We start from the raw sequence: 27,107 nt of genomic DNA, 5'->3' as shown, positions 1-27,107 counted from the left end.
TGTGCAGTAAACACATGAAATGTGCTTACTGTGAGCACAGTAGGTATAGAATATGTTTCATGTACCGCAAGCATCAAGACCTTCTAACTCATTTTTTCCCAAAATATTTCGCTCATACTGGTCCATTTGGCAGCAAAGTCCAATCAGAAGGGCATCAAGATAATGGTGAACAGGACGGGTTGATGTGGATTCACGGTTAACAATGCGCGCTTATAGTAAGCGCTCGTGTTCTGCTCCTCACTTGTATCTGTTCCTTCGCGCTTTCCTATTCTTGTCTCGGGATGCGTGCCAACACGTGCTAGACATACTTATTTTATTCCTTGCAGGTAACGCCTGTACGTGACGTCGTAGCAGGGGGGGGGGGGGGGGGGGGAAGCTCGCTTGAAACTGATCATAATAAACGCGCCCCGCACAATTATGCGTAAGTATCCAATTACCCATTGAGCGAAATGCAGCTCCACTAACGTGAAACCTGGGGAGGTGCGAAGAATGCAGTGATGCACCGCTAATGGGGTCATACTGCCTTAAGCAATGGCTCATGCTTAAGGCATATGAGCCATTCATAGCCATTCAAGCAATGGCTCATGCACAATTTGAACGCAGCTCTATACGTGTTTTCATTTCGCGATATATTGACTGGCGCGGACAATCTGTCTCGTGCGGCACGTTGCAGACGAGCGAAGTGTGGCGCAACTGCCACGCTAATCGGCAGATCGCGAGAGCCACTTCGTGGGTGACGCGTGGGCGCGATTCACAGCAGCCGCCGCCGCCAGAACTCCCAGACGACGCGTGCTACTCTGGCCATCGTCGCCGCACTACGCTTTTCTTCTCACGCTATCGCCATACCCTCCTCTCCGCTTTCCTCCTCGCGTCTTTCATCTACCGCGTTCGCTCTTTCATCCTTCACTCGGTTACGCCGCGGACAACGCCGACGCCGCGTAGGAACGGCGCGCTGCGCTCTAAGAAGAAAGAAAACTCCGACTGATGATTAGCTATGACACGTGATCGCCTGAGATATAAGGCTCCTGTTATGACCACGGAAAGCAGCTGGATCCATCTCCAGCCGGCCTATATAAACCATTTATATCGTGCCTCGGTGGCCAGCGGACTTCTTGAAATGGCTGTGCGTGGTGCAGGGAGCCGCCCGGCTGCCGCGCTGGTACCTGCGAACGCGCCGGCCGCGCCCCTTCGGACCTCCAGGCGGACCCCTGCTGCGCTTCTGCACCTCGCCGCAGTGCCAACAGGAAGGTGACGTATACGCTCGAAAATACATTCATTGAAGCTTGCGTCCAGGATGCATAGTTTGAATAACATTGGTGCGAAACATCATTGCATAATTTTAGGAGACAGGACAACGATATATCCCGTTCGCTTTCCCGTCGTCATGTCTTTAAAATCATGCACCGCTCTTTCGCAGTGTGACCACAACTCAAACGTATACCACAGCATACTTTCGCAGACGAGACTTCCAACAATCAAGTTGCACTAAAGTGCTATGCGTGCTCTGAAATACTGTTGCCTAGCGGAGTATCCACTATAGATCTTGTGGATCTTGTACGGGGCCTGGACATTTAGTCAAGCCCGGACCCAAAGCTTCTTTATGTTTTTGTCTGCGCCCCAAACGTACCTGTGATGTGAATAGAGATTTGATTCAAGTTGCACATCCAGTTAGATCGACTTCGATCGAAGGTGCATAGAAACCAAGTAGGCGCGCGACTCCCCTTGGTGTGCAGGACAGCGGCTCAACAGTTCGATCGCGTGGAACCAGAATCCGTGCCGTGACCCGTACCGCTACGCATGTGGCCGCGCCGCCCACAGCCAGGCGGCAGATCTACGAAGAGGAGACGAGCGCCGCCTCAGTGGTACATACGGGTTCTTTTCTCTAAACGTAATAATTTTAGCATTGCTTCCGAGACTCGGGCGGTGCGAGAGCGAGCGCTGCGTGATCTCGGAGACCGTGCTTTCAGTCACGGCTTCTCTCCACATCACGGAGTGCTTCACATGAAGATGCAGCATGCTTTTGAATGTTTCGACTTCTGACGACACTAATCATGAACATAAGGCTACATGTAAACGTAACCCTTGAGATCTGCTTTCCAAAAACAATGACATTAGTAATTTAAATGCAGACAGTAATGCAAATTTAGCAGTAATATTTTAAGGGATGCACTGCTTCACAGACGTTTGTCGTGTCACTCTGTATATGACTGTTGTTAACTGGTGCTTTTTTTTATAAGGGCCTAAACTCAATAATAAACAGCCCATCTACTTGTAAAAAGAATACTCCACTTCTTTTCATGATACAACGCATTATCCAAAAAAGGTCAACATTCGAAATCAATTAATATTTATACTTATGACGACGGCCCTAATGTAACTTAAGTATTCATGGAACAGACTCAATTATTTTTGCCAAGTTTGCGCCGTGCTTCAAAAAAGAAAAGAAAATCATGACGATATTGACTCTGCGGTGACATTTGGCAACAGAAATGCAACACAAGTTGCTGTAATGCTGCTTAATTCTCGCATTCAAAGTTAGTCGAACCTGCATCGCGCTGTAGCCGCTAGCAGTCAGTAGAAATACGACAGAAATGTGAAAGCGTTAGCTTTTCTTAGCTCATTGCTCAGTTTCACGCCGTTGGCGCCATCCGCTGCGAGGATCATAACCACCACGAAAATCTGGCCAAGAAGCCGGTGGTTTTGCAACTGTTTTAAATCGTTAACTTTTCTCAGCTCCTTGCTCAGATTCAAGACGTTGGCGCCGTCCCCAACCTGAGAGGTGAACGAGAGAGGTCAGAGAGGCGAAAGTACTTCCGTTCACAGAAGCCATGCGCTTCCACCAATGAGAGAGGGGTGTTTGGTGAGGTGACGCAAAGCTCGGTTCCCTGCAACACCAAATCCGCGCATCACGGGCGGTGAAACCAACCGATTGCGTTCTGACGTATCGTGAAAGTTATGCTGCGTCAGGCGTCAATGTATTAGAAAACCGAGAACTCGAGCATCGGAGAATCAGAGAATCTCGAAACAAGATTTTGCAAGCGTATATATTTTTTAATTCAGCTTTGTTGAAACTCAGCATGAGCTCTTGTTTAAAGCCATTCAACTGTTTCAGCTTTTTGGTAGCACCTAATAGAATCTCAGTAGAAGCCCGTGTGATAATATTGTATCGGCGGCCATCGTCCCTAAGTTTATTTAGGCGTGGCCTTTGAGACTGGGGGCCGTGATTTAGAGAAACGTTCTCGTTTTCCCGCAAGGCCCAAGCTACGCGATGGGAAAGGCGAGGACGATGGCGTGTAATTAGACAACATGATGACTCGAGAGCGCATATCTTGCTACGAGTTAATTTACTAAGCCTCTCATCAACCATGAATAACGGTATCTAACTTCACACACGTTACGCGGTGTCTTCTCGCGCATGTAGCGCTTCTGTCCTCGACGGTGGCCCCAAGGAGCAGGCAGACAGTGGCTGAGAAAGCGGCCGCCCTCTACCAGGGCTGCCTCAAGACAGGGTGAGCAGACGACACTGCATGTAGTATGGCTTCCGATCTAACGTGGCCATATGTTTTCAGAAAAGCCGAGATTTAAGTGCGTAAGTTAGTAACAAAAGCATACTCAGAAGTGTACTGTCGTTGCTACTTCAAAGAACTGCACACGATTTAGCTGGCTATTCGCACATTGCCTCAGACGCATCAGACGTGCAGAAAGCTGGCAGGCGGCCGCGCACACTTGTTTGGCTAGGCCCAGCCACATCATGGCAAACAACGATCAAACCTGTAGTTTTGGCAGCTGGGCCGAGTGCCCCGCGTGTGCCATGATTTGACCTGCTGAAGAAATGTTGCAATCCCAGAAAGTACATATATATAGAGCAATATACAGCCCAAAAGCACGGTTATAAATTTTAGCTTCGCAATTCCTCGCTCACATTTCTCCGCCACAGATTTAATATAATCAACTCTAGAGGGAAAGCTTCCCATGGCGCCCATGCATTGAAATCGGTAACCACACCCTTTCACGCACCGCAAATATTGCATAGCAATTGTGTAAATACAGCCATCGGATCTATCTCAAAAATAGACGGAATGAACTAAAAACATCGTATGTGCTTCATGCAAATGCTTGTTTTTGCATCATATTGTTACGGGGATATAAGAAGAGGCAAAACAAAAGAGAAAATGTATTCACGGAATATATACAGAGCGAAGCCGAGATGGCGGAACAACAACCACACGAGCGCTTCTTCGATCGTCGTCTTCCTCCACTTGCTGGCGCCTTCTCCAATGTACGGGAATGGCTTGTAACATATGACCCCCCGCCGGTGGGAGCGCCGTATCGGCGCTTAGGAAAGGGAAGACTCGTTGTCGGAGAAGTAGGGCTTCAGACGGGTGACGTGAACGGTATATCACATAGGAAGTACGGACGACGACGAGCTACCATCCACCGGAGCGATCTCGTAGGTGACTTCACTGAGCTGGCGGAGAACCTTGTAGGGGCCAGAGTAGTGAGACAGAAGCTTAGAAAACAGGCCCACGTGGAGGGACGGCGCCCAAAGGAGAACCAAAGAGCCTGGAGAGAAGTGAACGGTTCTGGCGGTGGCTGTCATAGCGGGCCTTTTGGGAGATATGCGAGGCAGAGAAACCATCGCGTGCAATCTGGCGTGCGGTGTGAGCCCTAGCCCCAGCATCGCGGGCGTTCGCTGTGGGAGCGTCGGCAGCTGATGGCAGGAGAGTCTCAAAGGGCAGCGTTGGGTGGCGGCCAAAGAACAGGTAGAACGGAGAAAAGCGGGCGGTGTCGTGGCGGGACGAGTTGTAAGCGAATGTCACATATGGCAAAGTGATGTCCCAATCATGATGTTCAGCGGAAACATACATGCTCGGTAAGTCCATTTGTTTGCGGATGGTAGGCTGTGGTTAGCTTGTGATGCGTGGAACACGAAGGAAGGATGTCGTGAACGACTTTTGAAAGAAACGAACGACCGCGATCGGTCAGCGGTTGTCGGGACGCACCACGGTGCGTCCCGACAACGTTTTTGGCGACATGGCGTTTTTGGCGACATCGTGAAGCAGAAAGTCCGCGACGTAAGTGGCACAGCTTGTTGGCAGTGCCCGGGTGACGGCATATCGTGTGTAGTCAGTAGCTACGGCAATCCACTTATTACCCATAAAAGAAGTCGATAATGGTCCAACAAGATCGATGCCGACGCGATAGAACGGGACAGTTGGAATGTCGATAGGCTGAAGTGGACCAGCGGGCAACAAGGACGGTCGGTTGCGGCGCTGGCGGGACTCACAAGCAGCAACATACCGGCGTACAGAACAGTAAAGGCCTGGCCAGAAGAACCGATACCGCACGCGGTCGTGTGTACGGGAGACTAGGAGGTGTCCGGCTGTTGGGGTATCGTGGAGCTGGTGGAGGAGAGTATAGAACGAAGGGTCGTAGGTACGACAAGCAGAAGCTTGGGACCGTCGGAGTTGGTATTGCGATGGTAGAGAATGTTATCACGGAGCACGAACAGGTGGAGGGACGGGTCGGAGTGAGTAGCGCGTAGACGATCGATGATGGACCGCAAGTTTGTATCGCTGAGCTGTTGGTTGCGTATATCACTCAAGTCGGAGATGGCGAGGACGCAGGCGTCGGAATGGTGGGCGGTGGAGTCGGGAGGGTGCACGGGATAACGTGATAGGCAATCGGCGTCCTGGTTCATGGCGCCGGACTTGTAAAGGACATCAAAGCTGTATTCTTGAAGCAGCACCCGGCGACCAAGTCGTCCAGTCGGGACGAGAGCCAGCACAGCGCATGGTGATCCGTGATGACCGAGAAGGTGCGGCCAAACAAGTACGGTCGAAATTTGCGACTGCCCAAATTACAGCATGACATTCACGTTCAGTGATCGAGAACTTGCACTCGGAAGTGTAGAGGAGGCGACTGGTGTAGGCGATGACACGGTCTTGGCCTTGTTGCCGCTGAGCGAGAACAGCGCCGATGCTGTGTTCACTGGCGTCGGTTTGAACTTCTGTAGGCGCTGTGGGGTCGAAATGCTCCAAGATGGGAGGAGTGGTAAGCAATCTGGTGACTGCGCGGAATGCATCGGCTTGTTCAGGACCCCATGAAAATATGATGTCCTTCTGCAGGAGCTGGGTTAGCGGACGGGCAACGTCGGCAATGTTCTTGACAAAACGCCGGAAATAAGAACACAAGCCAACAAAGCTCCGGACGTCTTTGGCCGAACGCGGCGCAGGGAAATTTTGCACGACAGGAATTTTGTCGGGATCAGGTTGGACGCCACGAGAACTCACACGGTGACCTTAGACAGTAATTTCACGACGGCCGAAGCTGCACTTCGAAGAGTTCAACTGAAGGCCAGCTCGTCGGGAAACGCCAAGCACTGCCGATAGGCGAGTCAGGTGGCTCTCAAATGTCGGCGAAAAAACAATGACATCATCGAGATAACAGAGGCATGTCGACCATTTGTAGCCACGAAGCAGAGAGTCCACCATTCTTTCAAACGTGGCGGGGGCATTACATAAGCCAAAAGGCATAACTTTAAATTGGAAAAGGATGATTGGAAAAGGATGAAAAAGGAAAAGGATGAATTGGATGATCCAAGTCGTCGACAGAAATCTGCCGATATCCCGAGCGGAGGTCGATGGATGATAAGTATGTAGACCCGTGAAGACAGTCGAGGGCATCATCAATCCGCGGCAGTGGGTAGACGATCTTACGTGTGACTTTGTTCAAGTGACGGTAGTCGACGCAGAAGCGCCAGCTGCCATCCTTCTTCTTTACTAGGGCGACAGGTGATGCCCAGGGCCAGGGACTACAGGAAGGTTCAATGACGTTTTTGGCGAGCATCTCGTCGACCTCGCGCTGAATCACTTGCCGCTCAGCATGGGACACGCGGTAAGGACGTCGTCGGATGAGGCTGACGTTTCTAGTATGAATCCGATGAATTACAACGGATGTCCGGCTCAAAGGGCGGTCATCAAAGTCAAAGATGTCGCGGCTTGTAACAATATTTTGAATATTGCAGCGTTACAAAAATTAGGGGTAGCAACATATGTGACCTTTGCGGTTGTCGCTTATTTCAACGTTATTATAGAACCAGCCGCTCCACGCATGGTGTGCTATTTTGGAATTTGGACACATTTATATTCCGCCATATTGTCGGCTCTGATTGGCTCACAGGACGGCTACGTTGGCGCTGATTGGTTCAGAGCGTGCCAACATGGCGGAAATTCACGGGATCGAGAAAAGCGCGATCCTGTTTATTCAAAAAAGCGTCACTCTAACGAAACGCACAGCGCCCTATACTTACACCACACATTGACACCCAGGTTTCACAACCTGCACTGTGACCTGCCGATCCTGCAATACCTTACTGTCAGCCATCCAGTAAGCGTCCCGGTATAAGCATGGAGAGTTCATCACTCACCCGCGAGCACTATAGAAAACGTGGATGCCCTTGGTGCGGCGCGGATATTGGTGTCGCGGAGGATGAAAAGGAACGTCCGCAGCAGTACTTCCCACCGGAGGGCACACGGCCACTAAATACGTAGTAAATACTCACTGCGCAGGGAGTATTGACACCTCCAGTGCCACCCCTCTGGATCCACCACTGTGTATGGTATACGATGGCATCGATTTCCTTTTTCAGAGAGACAGCTGCGCATCAGATGAACGTTTCAAGCTCGTTATATGTTCATGATCACAGGATCGCAAGATGTCGCGGCAATCTTTGCCGCGTCGGACATTTGATTCCTTACACCAATGTATGGCTGGGGTATTATACGTCCCAGTTAAGAAAAACTGACTGTTGAGTTAGTTGCATAACTGTTGCGTAATTTTAATGCGATTGGCATTATTTGCCTCCTTCAGTCTGTCTGTCTATCCACACTAACACACGTGTATATATATATATATATATATATATATATATATATATATATAAAGTCACGTATAATAAGACAATCGATAAATTATTTACACTCACGCCACGCGTGGACCGGCGCTAGATGGGGCAGGGTGTCCAAAAGAAGAGGGGCCCGCGGCTGCACACATGCCTCACGTAATACACCCATGACTGCGTCTCTGCGGCGACAATACGGTTTGTCGCTACATTGCTTCAATGCTAAACGCATTAACGTCGAAATTTACTGTTAGATGGGTACTGCCAAATCTTTGTTTTTTTCTATTTCTTTTTTTGGCGCTAATTTCCCCCTCAACGGTCTTCGCTAGAGCACTCTGATAACTGGATCGGCATATCTGTGCTCGCGCAGAGCAGCTGACGGCTCAGAGCCACGACGCCTGGTGGGCGGTGGCGCAACGTTTGGGTGTGTCTCAGTTCCCGCTGCCGCTGGACCGGGAGCCCTCGGTGACGCCCGAGCTGCTGGCCGGACACCTGCTGCGGCATCTCGGCTTGGGGCCGCTGGTCGCACTTCGACTGGGCACCCCGCCCGGAAATCGCTCGGCGGTCGCCATATACGTAAGCGCCCAGAGTGTAATTGCTGCATGCCCGTATTGACCCTTTTCGCGGAGCAGTTTGCTCTAGAGAAACGAGATGGCGCTTTCGACGGCGCGCCATACGTTGCCTCAACGAATGCGCACGAATACGAAACCATTATACTGCTTCTGCCCTGCTGTGCGATCAGCTGTCGGAAATGCAACTGCGTTTTCGCTAACGCACTGTGTCACCCGCCGCGGTGGCTCAGTCAGCTAAGGCGTTGCGCTGCTGAGCACGAGATCGCGGGATCGAATCCCGGCCGCGGCGGCCGCATTTCGATGGAGGCGAAATGCAAAAACGCCCGTGTGCTTGCGTTGTAGTGCACGTTAAAGAACCCCAGGTGGTCAAAGTTAATCCAGAGCCCTCCACTACGGCGTGCCTCATAATCAGAACTGGTTTTGGCACGTAAAACCCCAGAAAGAAAAAGAAGAATAAAGAACGCACTGTGCCCAATTCATGCTGCCAAATGTGTAACGATAAAGGGAAGACGTGTGCGGTAGTTAGTTGCAAAAATAGTGATTCGCATATTAAGTAACGGCAGCAACCTATGTAACCGCTGCTACGTACATAAGGACTGCCTGTGTTGCCGGCCCTTCGCGATGCACAGCTTTCCTCGAGAATTAAAAAAAAAAACGATAATTCATCAGCCAGCGCTGTATAGCTAACCTCCAAAGAAAGGACTTCAACTCCGCAACGTCGGCACTTAAGAGTGAGTACCGCTCGTTACAAAAGGAAGTAACGCCACTTAATGGCATAGTAAGTTTCTCACCCGTTATTTACACGCATCTACCCCTACTCGCACGCAAACTTACACCCACACTATCGCTAACGTATCAATATGTGAATGGACGCACACTTGAAATAATGTGCGGTAGCATGAGTGACGGCAACTACACGGACAAGACACGAATGTTGGAAGCTCAACGTTTCGTGACGGTCCACAGAGTAAGCGAGGGACTAGCGATAATACGTCTTTGCTACAAGCTCCCACAAAGTACAGAACATTTACATTCCAAGATTTGTGCGCAGCAAGAACAAATCTATCGCAGCAGAGCACACCCGCAAGCGATTAGGCTGAAAATAAACAATCAGATAGTGGCCGCACCGAGGAACTTTACTGAGCCAGTAACATGAAAAGCAGCTGTTTCAAAATGTTTGCTAAATAAGAACGAAGAGCACGGTGATCCTGATTTAATTCATAAGCGGAAAGTTTGGACAGCCTGGAATACATTTCTAGCCCCGCCTTTAGTACAAACACCCCATTTGGACAAGGCGTAATGAGCTCTGAAAACACTTACATGTCCTCTAAAGTTGTGGCCAAAGCTTCGTGCCGTCCACACAGCCACAGTCTACGATATGCGTCGAAACGGAGCTCGGTTTGCTGCGCCGCACCGGCGTCACGCGCTTGCATTGTAAATACGGAGGCAACGGAGGTAGCTGATGCAAGCAATGGACGCGTCACCACGTGATCATACAAAGCAGCGCCCGCGGGTAGCGCCGGAAAAAGGGCCAATAGGAACCGTCTAATAATGTACAGACGCTGGTGGCAGATTGCAACGCTGGCTTGCCGTGATCCACCTTAACGGGTCCCTAAAAACGCTATCTAGACGGAACTAGATGAAATTAAGAAATTATGGTATTTAATTGCAGCGGACCCGGTCAAGCTGATGATGGCAAAACGCGACGCAAAAGCGAAATATAAACGGTCATTCAGGCTCCGAGGACATATTCTATACGTAGTACTTCAGTAGGCAAAACCTTATAGTATATAGTACAACTTAATAGGTATATACATTTTTTAGGCAATATCCCCGCAAAGCCCAAACACCATTCCACATTAAGACAAATTATAACCACTTCTTCACCTTTATTTCTGGCCATAGAGAGTACATTTGTACCAAAAAACAAAAAATTCGAGTTAAAATTAGTTAATCGGAATTAATTAGCAACTTCGTTTTTTAACTATACCTGAAACGTAGCTCCAGTGTATCAAAACCACCACTATGGACTTTGTAGTAAGCTCCCTGCACTTAAATGAAAATTTGGAGCTATCAAACTTGGCATATCAAAAATGATACATTGGGCTTTGTGGGGATATCTAGAAAGTTTCAGTGTATCCTAAGATCATCGTCGTCATCATCATCATTTTCGGCGTCATCCTCCTCCTCCTCCTCATCATCATCATCTGCCTATTTTTATATCCATAGCAGGACGGAGGCCTCTCCCAGCGATCTCCAATGACCCCCGTCTTGCGCTACCTGATTCCAACTTGCGCTAAGAAACTTCTTCATACTTGTCTGCTGAGATACTTGTTCATCAATACTTGTTCTTTCATTGTTTTGATGCAATATGCACGCGTTCTTTTTTTTTTTTTTTGCGCTCATGATGTGCACCACGATGGATTTATTTTTGAAATGCAACAGCCACATGCGCACATACACAAAGAGATGTAATAAACGAAAAAAAAAAAAACGGTATACGCTTTCGGTCTTGTTTACTTGTTTGTTTCTTGCCCCCTGTTGAGCTTCAAAAAGAAATCCATGAACTTCAACCAATCAGCACGTATCTCCATTTCGATGGACACCTTCGATTTCGCTTGCAACGTGTGTATCATGTGCATCTATTCTTGTTCGTTAAATCCCTCCTACTCGGTCCAACGTGATTCTAACCAAAATAAACGAATGAAACCGAAGAGCCCAAACCGTGCTGCGTGTTGCAGGTGGACCCCCCTTCGACGGCTGCCAGCTGGCGCTGGAACGAGACGGCGTCCGGGCTGCAGGCGCTGACTCAACGATCTCCGGACGGCCAGGTGGTGCGAGCCCTGGTCGAGCTGGACCGCACCGTGGCGCGCACTGCGGCCAAGGCCAGCCCACCCGTGGCAGCCTACGTACCACGCTACCGCACCATACGCATCTTCAGCCTGCCCCAGCACGCGAAGGTATACGCCTATCTGCACCTATCTGTACATGAATCTGCCAAGTGCTTTTGAAAGTGCGCCACTTGATTTATTAGTATTTTAGGATTTTCTCATTTGTTTGTGGAATATAGATGTTTTATTGATGCAGTGTTATTTCATAATTTGCAAACATTGAATTTGTACACCCGACGTATTTCGGGGGAGTGTTCCTTTTTGTTTGTTTGCTTTCTGCCTTCGATTGTGAGCTGTATTATTTTGGACTCTCCTATGAGCTGTATGATTTTATTATTTGGGCAGGTTGCACATATTTCTTTTAATGGTTGTGGTTACACTGATACGTTTGCTTTGTTTTCTTTTTTTTCTTATTATCCACTTTGTGTGCTTTGTGCCGGGCGGCTTCATTCGTGCCACAACACTGTGCAACTGTATAAACAATTTCCCACCTGCGTGGTTCTTCGTGACCGCAGTATGCTGTAAATAAAAAAAAAAATAAAAGTACGAAGTATACACCTATACTGACTGGTATACATCTGTACCGCCCAAAACGTAAAACACGAAACACTTCTTAGCTATCAAAGTCGTATCAAGTACGACGCCATTTTGAAAAGTTCGCATGACGACGATTTTGTTTGCTTCTGTGATTGGCTGGAGGAGTAACACAACCCCGCGCGGTCCGTGTGCCTTTGTTGATACCTGATGTTTTTTTTTTTTTTTTTTTAAGTTCTATCCTACTATACACACGACTTCGTTTACAACCAGTGCTTTGCTTTGGGAAGTAAAGTCCCGTTAATCAATGTTTCCTGCTGTACCCTAGAAACTCGACGATGCGATCGGATCGCTTGTCCACATTACGGGATGATACGAATTTTGAAGAAGTCCCCGTCAATATGGATTAAAAATAATGCGTGCTGTTTCGGAATGACTCGAACGCTCTGCCGGGGTGCGACGGATGATGCCACGAGTTACTCAGCCGCCGCGTGAACTCTCAGAGTAAGGTCTCGGAGGAGCACAGTTGCGAAGTCGGCGTATGAAATCTTGGTCTTCCATGATACTGGCGGAGACCGAGCGCCCGCAACGTAGATGAAGGAACGAGCGTGAAGTTTTGCGCATTGTGGAAGTGCCTACTCGATCGACAACATTTGGGTATAAAAGTCCAGAAAGTCACCCGACTTGATGTGATTCGACCCAAAGTAATTCGCCATAAATAATGTCTTACCTTTACTTTGGTGCTACGATTATGGTTTATCGACCGCACGAATTCACTCGGATGATACGAATATTTTTTCGAGGTCCCGCGAAATTCGTATCATCGAGATTTTACTGTACACCCTGTGCCAGCGAAAGACTCAAGGGTGCCCAGCAGGGCAACAAGAACCGCATGCTTGAAAGCCCTGTCACATGGGAGGACGGTATGGTAGAAACGGTCCAACGCAAAGCGTACATACGCGCACCGCTGCGGCGCTGCAGTGGCGTTGGCGGGAGATGTTCTCGGCGCTGCTGGAAGACCTGGCGGCCCCCCAGACGGTCAGCCTGGTGCTCACGGCGCCGGGCTACGTGGAGGAGGCGGCGCCGCTTTTGGCCGACGCCAGGCCCGCCGCGGTGCACAACTACCTCGCCTGGCGACTCGCGCTCGAGCTGGCTCCGCTGCTGCCCGTGCTGCCGGCATCCGTGCTGCTCGCGGCAGACGGCGTTCAGCAACGCCCCGAGCGACGCTGCCTTCGCGAGCTGCGCGGACTCATGGAGCACGCGGCCACGGCGCTGCTGGCGCCCCAACCGGGGCCGCAGGTAGGCTATAGCCTCACTATACCGCAAGTAAGGTGACATGAAAGAAGCTTTCCTCCGTTTCACAATAATGTGACATATATGTAGGTGTTTTGTGGCGACACTGCGCAGTGGAAGCTACGAATGGAATTAACGAGAGAGAGAGAAAGTGATTGTGGAGAGAGAGGGGGGGCGGTATTCGTCAGCCGATGAAGAACGCGATCACGCTCGCTAATTTACAGCGGCAGGGGGAAGCAACTGCTGCTGTAGACAATTAGAACTGTCATATTCGAATCAAGCACATATTCGCGGACCTGTTAGATTTTAAGAAAGAATAGAAAGGAAATAGGGCAGAAGGCGGTGTACTGTCCCTCCATTTCAGTCAACATATCAAATTCCAACGCAGGTTCCCTATGAAAGAAAGTGCATAAGCTTTCCGCGCAGTATACCTCCCAATTTATTTCCCCGCCTTTGAAGGTATACATGCAGTACATCTGCATTACTCTGAGGTTGTTGGAAGCAGTGAGGTCAGGTTTTTTTTTTTTTTTACACAACGTCTTCTGAGCTGAATTTACACTCCAGGTTGGCGTATCCGGGACCTGGTCATCTTGTTACGTACCACTCCCAGAAAAAAAAAAGAAAAAAAAGGAAAAACGTGCCTTCAGAGCGTTGTAGCGAGCCGCAGCAGGTATCAAAATGTAGCGCTGAATGAGTCAAGAAGCGAGCATCAATCGTAAAGTAGGCAAAATCAACTGTATGGTCGTAATTAGCGTCAATATAGTCGAAAATTACCCACATTGCGCTACACTCCTGTAAAAGATGCACCGCCGTAGAAATAGACATGTTGAGGCAAAGCCACTGTACACCAAGCTTTGGGGAAATGGGACGAATTCGATTGGACTAAGCAGGGCTCGCGCAAGGCAGTGGTGTCTGAAAGCCGGTTTCGCCGGTGCCCACCAAAAGTGATAGTTAGTCACAGAGTGGATAAAATTAACGGTACGAGCGTAATTAACGCCAATATTGTCGAAACTTTACCACATTGCACCATAGACTGCACTACTTTGCAGGATCGTCCCACCTGGTCTCTTGGTCAAAAAAAAAATAAATGGTCAATCACGTGTTGACGCAAAAAAGACAATATCGACGTTATCGCGCGTGAAATACGCTACTAATAAATACAAAATTGATAAATAATTAACATTTAAAAAATACAGGTGGACTCAACTCCAGTTTACATCTACGTAAGTAAGCGAAGCATTCTTGATGTGATTGGCTCATGAACCATGTGTGTGTGCATATGAAGTCTGGTTTTCGATGTATAAAAATTAGTATTAAATAGCAGCATGTTATACGAAGAAATTATTTTATTTGCAGTTAATTATAGACAGGCATGTATACTAATACACATATTTACATGTGCTTACACATTTACATATTATTTGTTTAAACTTTCAGTGGTGACCCATGGTGTCATGTTGCACTCGTGGTGTTTGTGATGCGTCGGTTTCTTATAGTGTAACTGCAGGCCGAAACACGCCAAGCGTGTCAACGCGCTGACTTGCCCGCGAGAAAGGATGTTCAATGCCGCTTGTCGAAGCATGCGTCCGTGGCGTTCGGCGTTATATAAGGCTAGACACGCACGAAAAAGTGCGTGTAACTCGCCAAGAAAGCTTCGCTTTGAAAAGATACAAAAAAGAGACATAATAGAGAGATATAATCAACATTTCATCATCGAATCACTTGAACCACCGTGTAGTGCGTCAACCTTGTCTTATTTAGCATCGACACTTGGTCGGCCCTTTCTTTCTTATTATTGCGATAGCAATTATATGGACACTCCAAGCGGAATTCTGCCGTCGGCGTCGTCCCCGTCGCCGTGGGGTTCCGTATAGAGTTCAACGGCGATGAAATCGTCGCCGCGCGTCGTATGCTGTATGTGCGAGTGAACGCACCGCGGAGAGCAAACGTGACTTCTTCCGTAGCGCGAAAGGCCGTGGGAGGACGGGAGGGAGGGAGGGGAGGCGACGTTTAGCTGCGGCACCAAATGCGTATTTATATAAAAACGTTGCGAGGCGAGAAGGTGGTAAAGACTTGCGACGCTGCTCGACGAGTGTCCCGATCTGATCTCGTCGAAAACCTCCGCGCCGCCGCCAGAGGCACCGGCAACAGTCACCAACGCCGCGCGCGTTCGGTGCGAACGCGAGCAAAACGCGGACGGCGTTGACAACTGTGCTGCGCGTTGCTGCATGTCCAAGTTTATACAGCTGATAAAACTACTATCCTTACTCCGTATAGCTCTCTACAAATTTGCTATCGCAATTGTTGCTGTGTCTTTCGGGTGAAACTGCGACATTTGCTTCACAGGGCCGCACGGCTGCGCGCGACGCCCTGGCGGCGGCCACGGACCAGCTGAAGCGCCAGCTGGTCGACTACATGTGGATCGCCGAGCCGGTGAGCCAGCGCGCCGTGCAGAAGCTGAACGCGCTGCAGGCGCACCTGCTGTACCCTCCTTTCGTCGAAGACAAGATGGTGCTCGAGCAGATCTACCGCCAGGTTCCCGACGCCGGCGGCGACAACCCCGTGCTGCTCGACTGGTTCCGCGCTCGCTCCGCGGTCATGCTCAAACGCTGGAAGGCGCTCGCCGGCAAAGGGCTGCCTCCGCTGTGAGTCATCACAAACGCGATCGCAGTTCCATTTTATCTGTAGCCTGCATGCATGCTCGAAGTCTCTTGGATAAATGCGCGCGATATTAGATGGAAAAAAGAAATTAATCACACGACGGTTACGAGTGCGTAAAGCGAATGTTTAAGCGTGTGATGTGGACTAGGCGTTCTCGTTCCCGATCTCGCCGAATAGCTTGTGGGTCTGAAGGTCCTGCATTATCTATGAAATTTCAGCGCAAAGTATGTTTTATACCGTTCTGGTACGCTCCTCTCCGAAGCTAGCCGGCTTTGTAAGCACTGGCGCAGCGGAACGCGCAGCAGCGCGCTGAGCAACGGCGTTCCCGTCAAACCATAAACACGCCGTGACCTAAACACCATCTGGTTTACTCGACGCGGCGGCGGCAAACGCCCACGTCGCCACCGACTCACACCCCCCAGGTGATACAGAGACAGGCGAATCGTGGCCGCGCAGCGGTGAAACTTCAGGGTGCCGCCAGTCCTTGATGCACTATTGACGCATATTAACGAACGCAGGGCAACACCATCTGGTGGTATTGCAGGGAACCGAACTTCCCTCTATGCGTACGGCGCGAAACTGAGGGACGAGCTAAGAAAGTCTCGTCCGATACATTGACGGAGGTGGCAAAGTATTAGAATATTACGCGACGGCTCGCAGTTTTATTGGCAGTATAAACTGCAGTAAACACTCCCTTACTAACTAAATACGCGTACTGTCACGTGGCAAACACACCCAAAGTTCATAAGATGACCGCGAGAACCCGCAGTCACAAGGCTGATGAGCGCCGGCAGCGGGGAGCGTACGTGCGTGATTTTCCTAAGAGAACGTTCCGCGCTGCGGCTCTCTTTTACCATCTCTCTGTGCCGCCTCTCCGAAATTGAGCAGATCACGTGACCTCCAACACAGGGGCGCGCGGGAAGACGGCGCACATCAAGGTCCAACAACTCTCGCAGCCACAGCAGAGCACGTGACCTCCAATAGTAGTGGGTCGCGCATACGCCGTATTGCAGGAGCAGCACGGCAGCGGCATACGGCACTGTATAGTACACTGGCTGTAACTAAAAGCAACTTCCCCATCATCTTCATTCGGTGATGTGCCAGATAGCGTGCCTATTTACATGTGAAATGAATAAATGGAAAACATGAACTATGCCTCACGTCCGCTGCATCGGAGATTGTACGCGACTTTTGTTCTGAAACTGCACAGCATGACCAATCGAGTGCACCGCCCGCAGGTGGGACGTACCATACATGGAGCCTGCCGTGCACTACCTGGCCGACTCCAACGAGCTGGGTAGGTTAACACGTAGCAGCAACGCTTCTTGCCAAAGCTTAGCCTTCATGCGTTTTCTTTGGCAGTGGTGCCCGTGGGAGTGCTCCGTGAACCCATCTTCTCGGCGCCCGGCAACTCCCTGTGAGTGAGCCGACTCACCTTCCGACAACAGGCCGGGGGCTAACGCAATCTTACGCTCGCAGGCCTTTAGGACGTCGCGCGCTTCGGGTTCCAGCTGGCCCGCGAACTTGCGCAGGCCGTTCTGTACCGCGGTAAGTCCTAGATGTGGACCGTCCTCTGGATCCACCCATGTGCACTTGTAAACAACACCTTTGGTAGGTATAATTGATGTTTTGGGCTCCGCATTTGCGCCTGCATAGAACGTACTATCGGCAAAAAAAAAAAAAAAAAAAAGTGCGAACCAAGGGATCTGACAAAAAGCTGAATATCTCCTAAACCTCAAACCGCAGCCTGGTATTCACATTTCCATCGTCTACTGGTATATACGAACAACATTGCGATGTACGGTTTTACTAGGCTCCTTTTAAAGGCTGCTCGGATATTTAGCGTTTTCTGAGATCCCGTGGTTCGTAAACTTTTGTGGTCGATAGTACTGTCGGCTCTCGTGCTTGTGTGATTGAGTGCTAGTATATCTTAACAAGTGGGCTGCCTTTGAAACGATAATGACTAGCCAACTAGCTCACCAATATCTGCAGAGCAAGTGCAGTCACGTTCAATATGAGCTGCAACACGGTGCCCGTGGTCAGCGAACCACTGCTCCGATAAGTGGTATTTAGTAAACAATTTTTTTTTTTCGCATGCCGGTGCCACCGTACAGTCTTGGGGCCCCTTCCACCACGGGCAGCGGATGTCCCTCGTCCTTTTCTTTACTGTTGTCCTCGTGAAAGTTATGCATGGCCGCACATCGTTGTACGTACCGATACGTGCGTTAAAATTGTGATCGGCAACATAGTCGTAAGTTAATCTTTCAAAGCTCCATTTATCTTCACTTGAGGGTAGGAGGTTAACTTGGAGAAAATGAAGGCCAAAGTTCCCTTTTTGAATTTCGCGCCGAAACTTCCACATCGTTATAGGTCAGTGCGACGTCACGGATTTCAAATGTTTTCTCATTCGTTTTGGCACGGGAGAAGTTCTAGAAACCAGCTAGGCTTCATCGTTGCTCTCTGCGGAATACAATGCAGTTCTTCATTATCTATAAACGTGTAACTAGACCCCACAGCAGACGCTGACAAAATCCACGCCGTCACTGTGAGCTGGTGCGGGCATAATGGGGTAGTGTCGCACCTGTCTTTCGTATTCTAACGGGACAGCGTTAACGCGTCGCAGAATATTTCGCGTCGTCGTCGTCGGTGTAAGCGCCGGCGTCGTTGGCGGAAATAATCATGCCGAACCACATCTTCCCGATCAACTCCGACCGGGCAGGCCCTTCGCGTGGCGCAAGGCGTTAGAAAAAAAAAAATTCTCAAAGTAAAATCCGACAGAATAATCGTAAAGTACGACTTAAAACTAAACCTACAGACGTGATAGCGTTGGATTGTAATTTGAATATACGAGAAAAAAGCCTGATAAGCAGCCAGGTATCTCTGAATGCTATCGCGTTCCACTTTAACGGCGAAGCTTAAGCGTCCTCCAAATTTTGAGCATTTTTCTGGCTTACCAAGCCTCCCCAGGAGGTGACCTTTCCTGCAATTGCAGAAGCGTAATTTAATATTCCTCTTTAGTGGTCCCTTAGTTTGAACGCGTTAGTTATTATTATATGGGCTACACGCTGGAGTCGCTGGCATCGGCGAAACGGCTGTGTGAGAAGTCACGAACCGCGCCGTCAGCATTCACTGCCTCAGCCGTACAAACTCCTAGCTGACCTCCAACATGGAGCCGGTTAACCAGTGGTTAAGTTAAACCGCACAAAGAAAATGCCTATTTGAGTGGATGGATGGATGGATGAGGCTGAACCCTTTAAACCGGGCGGTGGCATACGCCACCTAGCCATGACTATTAACATATTTTGTACTTTGTGGTGGGTGAAATTTCACCCCTGCCTTGATTTTATCCACCAATCAGATAACCTCTGTTTGGTTATTTCTACCCGCTTAAAGTCTATTTTGCCTTCACTGTCCCTAAACCCCAATGCTTTGAAAAAATCAGCCCCGTTGCCTTGCACTGTAGGGTTAAGCCCTTTACAGAAAAGTATGAGGTGTTCAGCCGTTTCCTCTTCTTCTCCACACGCACAGCACAACGTGTCTTGACTCGGTACATCTTAGTCCGCGGCGCCGGAACATACGGCGGCGCCATCTTCTGGGAGTGTGCTGGTGACTTGGTGTGAGGGAACACTGCGCGCTCAAATGAATTGAACTGAATTCTGCGGTTTTACGTGCCATAACCACGATTTCATCATGAGGCACGCCGTAGTGGGGAACTCCAGATTATTTTGGCCACCAGAAGATCTTTAACATGCCCCCAATGCACGGAACACGAGTGTTTTTGCATTTCGCTCCCGTCGAAATACGGCCAATTCGGCCGCCGTGGCGGGGATTTGATCCCACGACGTCGTGCTTAGCAGCGCAACACCGTGGCCGCTATGCCGCCGCGATGGTTGAGCACTGAAATGAAGCACCGCACGAGCGCCCTCCTGGACATTGATGTGCCTTCAAAACAAAGGAAATAAGGTTGGCAATTGCCAAATGACTGGGCATGGTCAAATTGCAAACACTGAACGCTATACACATGCCGTATCTTCACAAAATACAATGCACGGACACTGTGTGCGGCGGTCGTCGCTATAATGGAGCCCGTCAATCCGTTTTCTCAACTGAAACAATAAAATGTATTGTTCCGTGCTGTCCGTAAAACAGCAGCCAATGTCATCTCAACACAGCGATCGCACGGATTCTCAATGAGCGTTTGAACGTGCACGCGTATGTTGTTGCGGGATGTTTCCACTTCGCTGTAAGGACGGAATTCCGTCTGTTCGAGTGGATTATATGAATAGATGGACAGGCATACTTGTTCGACAAATTGTAATGACCATGTAGCACCAAGAAAGTTGACCTAGTCAAGTTATATATCTGCCTAGCACGAAATCCTCACACTAGCATATCCACGTCCGTCCCCAATATGCGTTAAAGCATTGACGTTGCAGTTATCGTTCCAAAATGTTAACTTTAAGCAGGAACGCCGAAGTATTCCCCCCACATTTTAGACACAGATGTCATGTATTCACAGCAGCGTGTACTACGCATGGACTATTTATTGCACCAAGCCCGAGGGGCAGGGCTCCTTTGGAGGGAATAGCTTTCTTTTGCTCATTCGCCCCTTTTCATTCACCTTTGCATGGTTTGCGGCGGTCGCTGGTGGCCAATGGTCAACCTTGCGATACAAAGGCACCGAGGGAAAGGGCACGTGCTCTCGCGCAACCAAGTCATGAAGAAGGCCAAGAGGGGACTGGACTATCGCTCACTCGCTCGTTCGGGCTATTCGCTTACATCGACAATAATCGCCCATGGTTACTGCACATCTCTTTTTTTTCCCTGAATTCTTTTTGATGTCTCATTATTTATCATAGGTGAACGGCTTTAGCCACTAAGGCTTCCCTGGCATTGCTAAAGCTATCATGAACCTTCATGCACGTCACGGCGGCTGCACTGCCAGTCCTTGCAGTGGTGGCGCTCGCCCTCTACTTAAAGCCCCTTTAATCAGACCGCGTATTAGGCCAACGTTTGAAAAGAGAAAAGGCAAAGGGGAAGGCGTCACAGCATGGAGGCAGGAAAGAATGCTTGCAAAGGCAAGCTGCGTGTATTTCCTTCCTACATGGGCGACCATACGCAAAGTAACAATAAAAATAATTGATAATGACGTTTCAAGGCAAATTCGGGGTACCGACGAAGGTTGCACTACTGGCTTTTTTTTTTCTTTTCTTTACATTTGATACCGACTACGTCGTCGTACGCCGGCGTTCGTTGCCGCATGAAAACAACTGCGCAACTCTGTAAAACACGAGGTATGTAAGTCTAAATGGTAATTTGATTCGTCTTGTGAATAATTATTGCGAGACACTCGGAAGCTTTATGAAAATAATGATTGGCCACACTATGCGCCAAGTCTGCCAAGCCACCACTCAAAGTGAAGCGCCGGAAAGGAGCTGGCCCGAACGTGTCCTTTCACTCGAGCCACACGCACATGTTGGTATCTTTCGTTAGGGGCCATTTGGCGGTGCTATTCTTGCCGCTGTGCGAAACGTGGGGAGACCCCATGCTCTGAATGAATCAGCACTGCGAAGTGACATTCATTGGTGCTCGGCTGTTGTGGAAACTGTGGTGTCTGCTTGCTACCAGGAGCCTTAACATGCGAATGGCTCTAAGGTCTCTAGACAAATCCAGTAACTTAAAAGAAACGAATTACCCGGACAAAAACTGAGACAACTCTAGGGGCCTAGGGACCTTGATTAAGGGGCTGTAGAGTCACTAGTGACCTTGAAGGCACCCTGAACGGCTCATAAAAAAAGCAGGGAAGAGATGCAGCTGGGTATTTGCAGGCATGGGCAATTCCGCAATAGATAGGGATAGAGGTTCTAATGAAGAGAAAATATAATGCAGAGATAGGCAAGTGTGATAAGCTCAAGCAGGCTAGGTGACGATCTATCGCCACCCTGTTAAATTGGGGATTCCATTCGAAATCATAATCACCATCCGAGTTGCCAGAATATGTTTGCTACTCCCGAGAGCACCTCTTGGAATCTATACTTTGTAGTTCAGGCATGATTCAGTCTAGTTCGAAGTGCTACCATCACACTACCTGCTGAACTCCTTTCAGCAAAGCATGCAGACTCTCCTGAACAGAGTTCTGACTAGCAGTTTGGCATGGTCACGTCATCTCTTGGCTACAAGCACAAGCTTCAGACTCCTTGCTGCATACACAGATGCACGTAACCGTATGCTTAACACATGCACCATTTCTAGGCCACCTTCGCATATTGTGTATCCCCAAACCAGCTCTAGAACGCAGTAGTGGATGTTCCAACGTTCACACAAAGAACCAGCACCAGCTGACTAACACATGCCGACTACTTCCACATGACAGAAATGCCATAGTGCAACACAGTTTATAATTTTAGAAGCACTGCAGAGAACTGTGTATTACAGTGAAATTCCCTTATTTCAACCTTGATGAATTATCCACCTGGTCAACTAAAGAGGTGTAAAAATGTTGCGACTGTAAAATTTGGCCTCAGCCGCCAAAGACATGGCATGAGTGCAGTACACAACACCTTAATGTCGTTCAGCAGGATAGTAATCATAGCCTTTATTAATGCACACTATAAAAAAACACCCTTTATTTACGTGCAAGTGGAGAGCCATGACAGAGCTCCCAATGCACTTCACGAGCTTCACTTATTTCTAACCAACAGTGGTTGCATGTAGACTACCTAGCATTTACTGTCCCTTAGCACCACTTTGACACTGGAGTCAGGTGCGTGCATGCTGACAGGAAGAATTTCAGCATCGAAATAATCGAAGTCCTGGCCTACAGAAGGCTTCGGTCAGGATAGAATCAACTGAAAGAAATCAGAGCCCTCCCACTACTGCGATGATGGAAGCCAGCAAAGCTGTGACTATGGTGGGTTTGCTTTAGTGAATATTCCCCCCACAATGAGAATGGGCGTATCGTCGTTAGGCATGACCCAACCGAACATGTCTATCATGTACGTTCCGGTTGCGAAATTCGCGTTGAAACATGGCCGTCAAACCTGGCCGGGAAGTTGGCGCTAGCGTTGCCGAGGCATGCACCACCGTTGTCGGGTTCCTGGAGGGCAAGACGACACTGACATTTGGCCTCAACATCGCACTCCCTAAACTCGGGGTCCGTGGCTCTTCGCCGACGTTTCACATGGGCTTCGGAAGCGCTCACACTAGAATCGGCACGTCGACGATGATGCTGAGCCCTTTTCCGAGCGCATTTGAGGCGGCGTTGCTCAAACGCATGAAGACACGTCGTCAGTTGCTCATGAATGGCTCGTACTCCTGTAAGCACGGCCTCCCCATTACGGCAACGGAAGTGAAATTCTATGCTGGAATAATTAGTGGCAACGCAGTCAGCTCTGGAAGCAGACGAAAATGAACGCGGGAGCAGTGGCTTGAAAGCTACTTTGAGAAAGCTCAGTCCTAGATCAAGGTAATTTTTAAGTATTCTGCATATCTATTAACCAACCTGGGAAATCTCTTTTGATAATATTGTGGTGAAACATTTTAAATTACCTCATATTCTTTAAGCACGCGCTCGTGCTCGGCACCAGCGCAAACCGACGGATGCCAACGAGCCAGCTGTGGAAGACGCCGCCGCCGCTCGAGCCTATGCCGAGTTTTTTTCTACACATGGACACGATCCTGGGGGAACTGGCCCTTAAAGAGCTTCGCTGTAAAATCTAATTATCGCATGTCTACAGCTCTTCGCCTTGCTAGTTGTCCTGCAACCAAGACCCATGACAAAGTAAAAGCTTGACAGTGCTGGATCTGCAGTTTATAGAGTTCAATAACCGCATGTCTTTGTACCCCAGTGCAACGGTCTACAGACTATCGCCTGACATCAATGCACAGGTGCCTTCCACGACGAGTCCGGTGCGCTGAGTTTCTGGTGGGAACGTGGCAGCTTCGTGCGGCTGCATCACGCGGAGCACTGCCTGGCACGCCATCATGCAGCCGACCCAGCCGAGGCAGTGCTCGACCAGGTGGCACTGCAGGCGGCTTACGCGGTATGTTTCACACACACAAATGCACAGGTTGGCTCTAACAGTCCTGCATGTTTTTACTGGCCACCAAAAATAATAATAAAAAAAAATGCACATGCAGCTGTACAAGCAGCGGCAGCAGGGCAGCCCAGGTCTCCGACTAGCTGCACTGCCACACGCGTCAGCCGACCAACTCTTCTCACTTGCCTTCGCCACGGTGAGTGCCTATGGTGTGTCACACTGGTGGAAGCAGAACCGTGCCACGGAACCTCTTGATCTCGTAAGCAGATGGCGATAACTACGCTTGCTCGAGGTTCAAAGATTCTAATGCCGGTGAACTTTGTTCTACCAGTCTCGTTCCTTCTGCACGTGTGCGACTCCGCAGTTACACGTCAAGAAGGCGCCGTTCGTTCACAGGCAGTGCTGGCACTTTGAAAGCCACGCCTCACGGTTCTGCTTCTTCTACTGCCAGTGTGAACGAGCCCTAAACTGCAGCGCGTATGCAGGGCATGTGTGCTGAGGGAGACGAAAGACCGCGGGCCAGGGACAGGTGAGAACAGTGCGCAAGCAGTTCCTCTCTTGGCACGCGCACACCCACGCATAGTCTTCCGCCACCACAAGTTGTGTCTCGGCGCAGGGTGAACCTGGCGCTTCGCGAGTGGGCGCCATTCCGCCAGGCCTTCAGCTGCCCCGAAGAGCGGCACCCGTGCAGCCTGCGCTAGCTCAGTCCAGGATGACGATCTGGTCTGGCGGTGCCCGGCTGCGGCAAGGCCGCCGGGCCCAACGCCGCAGCTCGGCCGTACTCAGCTGCCGCCGAAGACGCCTGCGAAGAAATAATAATAAGAATGCTTTTATTTCAACGATCCACGCTACACTTGTGGGGACTGTGTGTGCTTGCTGGGTAGCAATGTCCAGCACCTTCAGAGAGGGTCTGAACTACATCATATTGCATGTTCTTTCTGGTGTTGTATGAGACAATCAGTCCGGGGTGAAATAGTAGTTTTACAGATCCACCTACCTACCCAAATGCCATAATTTGAATGGCAACAGCCAACATGGCCAGTAACCTACGAATAAATTCATTAACTGCCACTTTCAGTGCGTTTGAGACTAAGCAGTATGGATCCTATCGTATTTACCTCATTGTAATGTGCACAGGGTTTTTCCCAGCCAGTAAAGAAAAATGTAATGTCCTCGATTGCAATGCGCACATTAATTTCCGTACTTCGAAAAAATGCTAATTCTTTCCTCGCCATATTTTCATGAAAAGAAATAGAAATAGTGATTTGTTGTAAATTGGAAAACTTAGTTTAAGTTTTCAACTTAGTTTAAGTTAGTAAGTTGGAGGTCGCAGGAGGTATGTGGACACCAGATATAGGTAGTGTCGAACTTATGACAAACTATGGCACTTGCAGTGGGCATAAATATAGGCAGATGATAATGATGATATTTACTTTGCCCTACCACCATCAATGACAACATTGTCGAAACCATTTGCGTCCAAGTTGGCTGGCACGACTTCTAGTCACCATAGATAGTTCTCACAGGATCCCATTGTTGTAGCCGCCATACTGGTAGTACTAGCCTTGTGAAAAGTTTCACATTAATTTCTGCTGTATACTACTGTGAATTCATGAGCAATACTCTAGTATGGTGTCCGCAATGTCATGTGCAAGCTATTAGCAATTTTAATAAAACAGAAGCCAAATTACGAAAGCACCACAATGCATCAGGGTATCTGCTGCATTGCGTGGGTCGAAGTGTGCCGATTTTTCGGGAATGTCATAATAAAGCCATATTTCCCGCTGTACCTCAACTAGATGTCATTCCAGCATGTTGCAAATGCCAACCAACCTGCAACAGCCTCCAGATGGAGGCTAGCAGTATGTATGAAATAAATAAAATAAATGAGGCAGCTTTAGGCAAGGCACTGCTGAAGTGCACCATGCCCATCGGCAACCACTTCAGGTATTGTGCACTCACAAAATTTTCCAGGCAACTACATCTTGCCAAGTGCGATTATCTTTCTCTACTTTCTTTCTCTATGTTGCCACAAAAGAGGACACCCAGACTGAATTTTCGCGCAACTGCAGACTTTGTTGCGAGGCTGCCCAATATGTACAAAAAATTTCCACAGACACCTATAGGAACTCTGCATGCATGTACACAGAAAACGCTACTAGTGGTCAGAGCTAACATACATGGATACCTTGACAGCTTTCACTGCTCCCTAGTGGCAACTGCAGCTTTCTGCTCTATGTGGCTAGTGTCCTTTGCATACCATCAGTGTTGCAGAATTACCACTCCGGAATTGGAATGACCGCGGAATCATTCCACACTTATGCGACCCTGGAATGGAATGGCGACAACGCTTGGAGAAATGAACGGGAATGGAATTAAGTGCCTTTTGCCTGGAAAGGAATGGGAATGGCTTTGAGTCTTTTTCCGAAAATAGAGTGCTTTTTCGTCTACGCGCTTTTTTTTGTCAAAATATGCCAAAGAACCAACCAGCCCATGTTCAAACATTAGTAAGTCAGAGCCTCGAATTTAACAACAAAGCACTATTTTTAAAATGGCGTGGCTGATTACAAGCACGGTACATTTTTAAGCAACGTGCCTATAAAATTCTGTACTTATAGATTGAGTTGCTCCGAAGTTTGTCTTAATTCTTCACGTAACTGCAGCTCTATGCCGTTGGTATCCATCGTGCAGAACTACGGCGGCGGCATACCCCCCCACCTTACGCCTCGTGATTTTCTTTTTACCTCGGCGGCCTGCTGTCTCCCCACCATTCACTTCTTTGTTTTTGCTTCTGTCACTGTCGGCAACTCGGACGCATATTCAAAAAAGCGCTTCTCTAAGTTGTGATGCGTCTTGACACTGGCGCACTGCTTGTGTTCACTGCAAGCTTTCGCATACCAGCTTGTGCATTGTCTCACCTCGTACTCCCCCCCCCCCCCCCCCCCAATCCTTTTGCAATACTGTCCCCCCTGTCTAGACACACGGACGCCTTTGCCAAAACTCTGTCGACGAAGGTCTACAGGTCAGCGCAGCCCACAGTCATACACGGTGAACTGTGCGCCCTCTCCCTCCATACAGAAAGAGCGGAAAAAAAGTCGCCGTTTCGCCCGTAAGGCGAAGCATCGATTGCGTTAGCAAATTACTAGTAGAGAGCTATACGAAGCAAGGATAGTAGTTTAATTGGCTGTATAAATTGTAAACATTTGCTAACTAA

The 27,107-nt window shown here is 49.1% G+C and overlaps 2 protein-coding genes across 2 annotated transcripts in view; one reads left to right on the top strand and one right to left on the bottom strand.

Annotated features, from left to right (window-relative positions):
- The first annotated feature begins 4,207 nt into the window (after positions 1 to 4,207).
- LOC125939907 (uncharacterized) lies at positions 4,208 to 24,594 on the top strand. The gene is made up of 10 exons (XM_049655431.1): positions 4,208 to 4,394; positions 8,274 to 8,479; positions 11,217 to 11,435; positions 12,882 to 13,199; positions 15,540 to 15,838; positions 17,093 to 17,151; positions 23,742 to 23,896; positions 23,994 to 24,089; positions 24,379 to 24,422; positions 24,510 to 24,594. The coding sequence occupies exons 1-10, from the start codon at positions 4,208 to 4,210 to the stop codon at positions 24,592 to 24,594; spliced, it is 1,668 nt and encodes a 555-aa protein (XP_049511388.1).
- The window catches only part of LOC119464357 (metastasis-associated protein MTA3-like), a 32,957-nt gene continuing 29,782 nt past the window's right edge, over positions 23,933 to 27,107 (bottom strand). The window contains 1 exon segment of the mRNA XM_037725295.2: positions 23,933 to 24,695. Within this exon segment, the coding sequence (XP_037581223.1) occupies positions 24,596 to 24,695 (100 nt within the window). The 3' untranslated portion in view covers positions 23,933 to 24,595.

Source organism: Dermacentor silvarum, chromosome 9 (assembly GCF_013339745.2).
Source record: "Dermacentor silvarum isolate Dsil-2018 chromosome 9, BIME_Dsil_1.4, whole genome shotgun sequence".
In the NCBI taxonomy this organism is placed as follows: domain Eukaryota; kingdom Metazoa; phylum Arthropoda; class Arachnida; order Ixodida; family Ixodidae; genus Dermacentor; species Dermacentor silvarum.
This window is presented reverse-complemented; position numbering and strand designations above follow the sequence as displayed.